Source organism: Trachypithecus francoisi, unplaced genomic scaffold, assembly GCF_009764315.1.
Source record: "Trachypithecus francoisi isolate TF-2019V2 unplaced genomic scaffold, Tfra_2.0 Lachesis_group16, whole genome shotgun sequence".
NCBI lineage: Eukaryota > Metazoa > Chordata > Mammalia > Primates > Cercopithecidae > Trachypithecus > Trachypithecus francoisi.
This window is the reverse complement of record NW_022681461.1, coordinates 91,397,863-91,404,639: the sequence shown is the minus strand read 5'-3', so window position 1 is coordinate 91,404,639 and position 6,777 is coordinate 91,397,863. Positions and strand designations below refer to the sequence as shown.

General features: G+C 44.7%; 1 protein-coding gene across 4 annotated transcripts in view; it reads right to left on the bottom strand.

Moving 5' to 3' along the window:
- Positions 1–6,777, bottom strand: part of GNE (glucosamine (UDP-N-acetyl)-2-epimerase/N-acetylmannosamine kinase) — a 79,171-nt gene that overhangs the window by 14,920 nt on the left and 57,474 nt on the right. For 2 of the 4 annotated variants that reach the window (XM_033238105.1, XM_033238106.1), the window contains exons 11-12: positions 6,375–6,491; positions 5,134–5,787 (exon numbers count right to left, since the gene is read on the bottom strand). In XM_033238105.1, the coding sequence (XP_033093996.1) occupies positions 5,552–5,787; positions 6,375–6,491 (353 nt within the window). In that variant the 3' untranslated portion in view covers positions 5,134–5,551. Of the gene's footprint in view, positions 1–5,066; positions 5,788–6,374; positions 6,492–6,777 lie in introns of those variants that run through there. The other 2 variants (XM_033238104.1, XM_033238107.1) reach the window with 2 other exon arrangements.

Below are 6,777 nucleotides of genomic sequence, written 5' to 3'. Positions count from 1 at the left end.
ACTGAGATAGCGCCGGGATCTAGAGTGGGATTCTGTGGACATTTTCATTTGAGAAGGGAGTTTAATGGCTGAGGGGGTTATAGCGCCGGGATCTAGAGTGGGATTCTGTGGACATTTTCATTTGAGAAGGGAGTTTAATGGCTGAGGGGGTTATAGCGCCGGGATCTAGAGTGGGATTCTGTGGACATTCTCATTTGAGAAGGGAGTTTAATGGCTGAGGGGGTTATAGCGCCGGGATCTAGAGTGGGATTCTGTGGACATTTTCATTTGAGAAGGGAGTTTAATGGCTGAGGGGTTATAGCGCCGGGATCTAGAGTGGGATTCTGTGGACATTTTCATTTGAGAAGGGAGTTTAATGGCTGAAGGTTAACCCCCTCATTATCTACCTAAGACACAGCTGTGAATCTTCTCACCGACCTAGTCGTTTTCTCCCAGATGGGCTCTTGTTTGCCAGTGTCCCTCGGTTTAGGGTCTTGGATAGTATATTTCAGCAGGAGTCTGTCTGGGGCATGTAGACTCTAGTAAGACCTTGACTTACTTGGATCTGGCCAGTAAGCCTGAGTCAGGACGGCATTCACGTGTGGCTAGCCCCATTACTGTTGAGTCCCGTAGCACATGTTGGGTTCTGTGCCATCCCAAGCACTTGGTTCATATTTCTCTTGTAAAGTCCTTCATCTAGACCTGTGCTGTCCAATGCAGTATTCACCAGGCACATGTGGCTATTTAAATGAATTTAAAATACATTTCTAGTCCTAGTCACAATTCTTGTGCTCAGTAGCCATATGTGGTTAGGTGGCATTTGAATTGGATAGCACAGATTATAGAACATGTCCATGGTCATAGAAAGCTGCACTGGACCCGGCTGTAACTCCCACCAGTTAATTCCAAACTGGGGGTGGGCTGACGTTGATGTGAAAGAATGCTGGAGCAGCATCCTGCTGATCTATACAGGTGTTTCCAGGAGCCCGTGCTTCGTTCAGACACCAGTAGGTTCATTATCTGCCTTCAGAACCTGGCATAGTACCTGGCTTGTTTTAGGTGATGTTTAAGCAATTATTAAAGCCATATTTCAGTAATCTTCTTATAACTACCTGGTATTTCCAAACTGGAGATTGAGGTAAACTGTAATACCATGCTCAGGATGGGGGTTAGGTGTTGCCATTGCCAAGAAGGAAAGGCCACTATCTCTTCAATGTTAATTATTTTTGGCTGGAAGGAGCTTTCATTACTTTTCCTGCTACCTCCCCCTTTCCAAGCTTCTTAGTTGGGCTTTCCTTGACCTGGCCCACATTTCTGGCCTCTGCTTATTCCTCCCCCTTTAGTCAAATCTGATTAGAATCAAGCAATCACTGTTCGCAGACTTGTTCCTACTGGAACCTGCTAATGCCATTCCAAATGTCAAAATCCCAGAACTAATTCAAAGGCCACCCCCCTTCCCCTGAACTCCCATGGCCATCTACCTGGGGCAGCTTATTTTTGGTAGTCTTGCCTCCCACACCAGCTGGTTTCTTGAGGCGGGAGGTGGCAATTTTAAATGTCAACAAAATCTGTGACATTCTCTAGATGGAGAGGTGACTGAATAATGTGACAAAAGTGATGCTGGGATGACTTCCAAGGCTAGGTCATAAAAGGCAGTTTGGAACAACTAGCTGGTGGCCCTGAGCCACCTCATAAAAAATTCTGCCTCTGAAGCTACCCATGTGGTGAGGAAGCCCAAACTAGCCCACACAGAGGGGCCACCTGAGAGACCCTATAACCACACAGTAGGAGATGCCTCACCAGCCAGCCGCCTGCCATTCCAGCTGACAACTACAAGTGCAGGACACTCTGAGCTACAACTGTCAAGTTTGAGCCTTTCCCAAGTCCTGACCCACAGAAACCGCGACATGAAACAATTACTGTTGTTTTAAGCTCTTTAGTTTTGAGGTGGTTACACAGCAGTAGTAATTTGGGATTGTTTCTAATGCCTGTATGAGACCCACATGGGGCCTCATAAAAAGAGGGAGTGGATCTAGGAACTCAGTGAGTGCTCAATACTTAGTTTCAAACTCCTTTCTTGGGGCTACTTTGCTTTTTTATGCCAAATTTTCAATGTTATATATAACAATGCTTTGTTTTTGTTGTTGTTTTTGAGACAGGGTCTCACTCTGTCACCCAGGCTAGAGTGCAATGGCATGATCATGGCTTACTGCAGGCCTCGACCTCCCGGGCTCAGGTGATCCTCCCACCTCAGCCTCCTGAGTAGCTGGAACTAGAGCACTCGCCACCACACCTGGCTAATTTTTTTGTATTATTTTGTAGGCTTTTGGCATGTTGCCCAGGCTGGTCTTGAACTCTAGGGCTCAAGCCATCTCCCAAAGTGCTGGAGCCACTATGCCCAGCCATGCTTTCTATTAATAGACTTTTTTTGGTTAAGAAAGCAGTGATATTAGAGGCCTTAAGGAAGTTATATAACCTTCAAAATGTAAGCAATGCAACAACTTTAAATCTCTTCTGGGAAGGAAAATGCTTTTGGCTAGTGAGTTACAAACAAAACAGAATACAACAGGATTTCAACAAGGAAATGTATTTTTTCTTTAGAATCTGACTCAGAACAGTAACATAAAAATATTTACATTAAAATAAATTAACATGCAATTACTTAACCATATGTAATAATTTACGTTGGAATATATTAGCCTTCCCATAAGTTTAATAAAAACTAATATTTGGTTTTAGATTCAATACCATCCTTTCAAGTATTTTGTATGAAACTTGGTAGCAATGCAATTGTCTGATGTACAGAGCAGATTTCACCATAAGAGATTACACCAAAGAACAGATGTCCCTTCATGGAACATCATCTCACTCCAGACTCAGAAACTGAGCAGCCAGGCTTCCTTCCCAGGAATCACCATGGAATGTCTGAACAATAACCAACACCAAAGAACAGATGTTCCTTCATGGAACATCATCTCACCCCAGACTCAGAAACTGAGCAGCCAGGCTTCCTTCCCAGGAATCACCATGGAATGTCTGAACAATAACCAGGCCCTGGAGATTATTGCAGGGCTGGTAGAGTTTTAGGAACCAGCCAAACTTTTTCACACTAACTCACTAGGAAGGATATAGTTCAAATGTAATGTTGATTCCTTCAGTTTATTTGAACACTGAAACAATATGTTGTAGAAAGCTTCATTTTCCCAAAATAAAAATCTGAAAAATATATGCACATGATTTTTTAAATATCTAAAAGTACCCATAAAAACTTGTCACTAGGGCCAGGTGCGGTGGCTCACGCCTGTAATCCCAGCACTTTGGGAGGCAGAGGTGGGCGGATCACCTGAGGACAGGAGTTCAAGACCAGCCTGGCCAACGTGGTGAAACCCTGTCTCTACTAAAAATACCAAAAAAAATCAGCCAGGCATGGTGCATGTGCCTGTAATCCCAGCTACTCAGAAGGCTGAGGCAAGAGAATCACTTGAAGTCGGGGGGCGGAGGTTACACTGAACCACAGAACTCCAGCCTGAGTGACAGAGTGAGACCCCGTCTCAAAAAAATAAAACACCTGTCACTAGACCAAATACTATACTGGTAAAATTTCACAGCAGAGAGGAATATTTGATTAAATTCAGGTGATAGGGTCAAGGATCCATTAAGTCATTTACAAATCAGATATTAGTATTAAAGGTTTTGGTGGCCTAGAGTGAATTAGAATATGTTAGCATTTTGAAAGTTTTTGAAATGAGAGGTTGTGTGGCTCAGCAGAAAAAGCACAGAGGGACCTGGAATCAAACCCTCTCTCTAGCCGCATAGCTTAAACACACCAAGTGTCAAACACACCAAGTTCTATACAATAAAAATTAAAACACCTACCTCATATGTTGAAAGAATTTAGGATAATGTATATGAAGCACCTAGTTCAGAGCCTGGCACACAGTAGGCACTTAATAAGTGGTGGCAGTTAGTATTTCTTTCAAGTTACAGTTCATAGCCAGAACTTTGGCTTTTGTATTTTGACATCAATGAAAACGTGAATTATGTAGCCAGAATCCTGATTCACGGCTCTGGGCTCTAGGTAAAACTCATACAAACACTGCTTTAATAGACACCCTAGGGTGTTACTCAACACAGTAGGAAAGGCTATTGAAGGAAGAAGTGTCTGCTGGTCAGTAGCAAAGATCCTTTTGGGACAGTTAATCTCCTTTTAAAGGCTCTAAGTCCCAGTGGCTTCTCAGCTGTCCTAAGAAGATAAGGACAAGGTCACTAAGGCCACTGTAATTTAGATCCCTGGTCTAAAGTCTCTTGTAAGTTCAGCTAGAGTAGTAACATCTTTCAACAAATGGTATCCAGGATTGGGGGGGATATCTGAGATGTGGGGGTGATATGTCCAGTGTCTTGATTGTGATGCTTTCACAGGTATACATATGTCAAGGCTTATCAAATCGTAGGCTTTAAAAAAAAAACCAATAAAGCTGTTTAAAAAAAAGCGTACTTAAGCCCTTCCTGGTAAGACGTCCCCCTGTTCCTTGACTGGATCACCTTCTGTGATCTTAGTTTGGGGTTAGAGGAGGAGGGATTTTTTTTTTTTTTTGAGATGGAGTCTCGCTCTGTCACCCAGGCTGGAGTGCAGTGGCATGATCTTGGCTCCCTGCAAGCTCGGCCTCACAGGCTCAAGCAATTCTCCTGCCTCAGCCTCCCGAGTAGCTGGACTACAGGTGCATGCCACCACGGGGCTAATTTTTGTATTTTAGTAGAGATGGGGTTTCACCAGGTTGGCCAGGCTGGTCTCGAACTCCTAACCTCAGGTGATCCACGTGTCTCAGCCTCCCAAAGTGTTCAGGCATGAGCCACTGTGCCCGGCTGGAAGGATTATTATTATTATTTATTATTATTTTTTGAGACAGAGTCTTGCTCTGTCACCCAGGCTAGAGTGCAGTGGCGCGGTCTCAGTTCACTGCCAGCTCTGCCTCCCAGGTTCATGCCATTCTCCTGCCTCAGCCTCCCGAGTAGCTGGGACTATAGGGGCCCACCATCACGCCCGGCTAATTTTTTGTATTTTTAGTAGAGATGGGGTTTCACCATGTTAGCCAGGATGGTCTCAATCTCCTGACCTCGTGATCCACCCACCTCAGCCTCCCAAAGTGCTGGGATTACAGGCGTGAGCCACCGCGCCCGGCCTGGAAGGATTATTAATGCGAACTTCAGGATGAAGTGACATCCCAGGCAAGGCCTGCAGGTTTCAGTGGTATGAATACATTAGTAAGCAGAGTTCTAAGGCTTCCTCTCTATTACTGTAGCTACTTTGGCACAGAAAATTGTGACTGGAACTTACAGGGTTTGAAGCTAAAATGACCCCTACTAGGAAAACATCAGAAAGAACAGCATCTACAAAAATAGGAGTTGGGAAAGGTGACTTTGGAAGAGGAGACCAAAAGCAAAAAAATTTCTCTGCCAAAGTCACCTGCAGTTCAATACTAGATTTGATTGTTAAGAAATGGTCATCCTAAAGACAAGAACTTGATTCCACTCAGGAGCTCTTGAGAGATGGTCCATGTCTGTTCCTGGAGGTCTAATAGATCCTGCGCGTTGTGTAGTCCAGAACCATGCTGGCAGCACCCAGGAGGGCGGGGTCAACCAAATCCGAAACCACTACATCCACGTCCTGCACGGAGGACAAGGCCTGCTGGCGAATGATGTCTTTGACAATGTGGATATAGTGACTGGCCAGGACTCCAGAGAGGATCACAAGGGAGGGATTCATGGTATGGAGGATGTTCACAACCCCAAGACCCAAAGCTGTTCCAGCTACAGGGAGATAAAAATTAAAATGAGTTTCTGAGAGAAGCCAAAATCAAAATACCAAAGAGGGAGGCAGAAAAGAGCCAGCAGCAGAAATGATAAAGAACATCCACGGCATGCAGTGGGAGGCAGTGTTTTAAAAGCAGTTCACGGTTGATTCTTAATATGAGAAAATGATCATGTGACAGCCTCCAGTGGAAAAAGCAGGGTGTACCACACGATCTCCACTAGGCAAAAAAATGAATAGAAAGACTTGAAGGAAATGTTAATAGTTGGTATCTCCAAATGGGAAAACTCTAAGTGATATTTTTTCTTACAACTGTCCTATATTTCTCTAAATTTCCTGTAAAATGAACACGGAGCATTTTTATAGTTGTCAAACCAAACCAAACACCTGCTGAAAAAGGCAATGCTGCCAAATACCTTGAATGCAATTCCCTTTTTACCTCTGAGTAATTAGGAAAGAAACCTCTGAACAGACACTGCAAAGCACCTGTCCCTAAGAGAAGCAGGGTCTCTTCTGGGGCCAGGCTGGGCCATATGATGTCTGAGGCTACCCCCTGCAGCACAGCCACCTGCAGCCACATGCTCACCTGTTCTTAGGATGCTCTGGGCCTTCGCATTGCCAAGTTTCGCAGCTTGGATGAGATGGAGCGCACCCACGGCCTCATCTTTTGGCACTGACATCCCTTCCACCAAGAGCAGGTCCTCTGAGCAGAGTGAGAAGGAAAAGCAGTCACTAATGAGCCTTGGGGAGGCCAAGCTCACCATTGGGCCTGTGGAAAGCAAGCCTCTACATGGGAAGATGGTGTTTTCTTTTCACAACTGCAAAGCTTATCATTCACAAACATCTCTATACACTGCCCCTAAAGCTTTTGCTACCCTCTTGCTAATTGGTTGTACATAACCCAGAACCTATCTTCCTGGAAAAACCTCAAGTCTGACGACAGCCTCCTACCCCTCTGGCTCCCTCACTTCTCACTTGCAGGAGCAGAC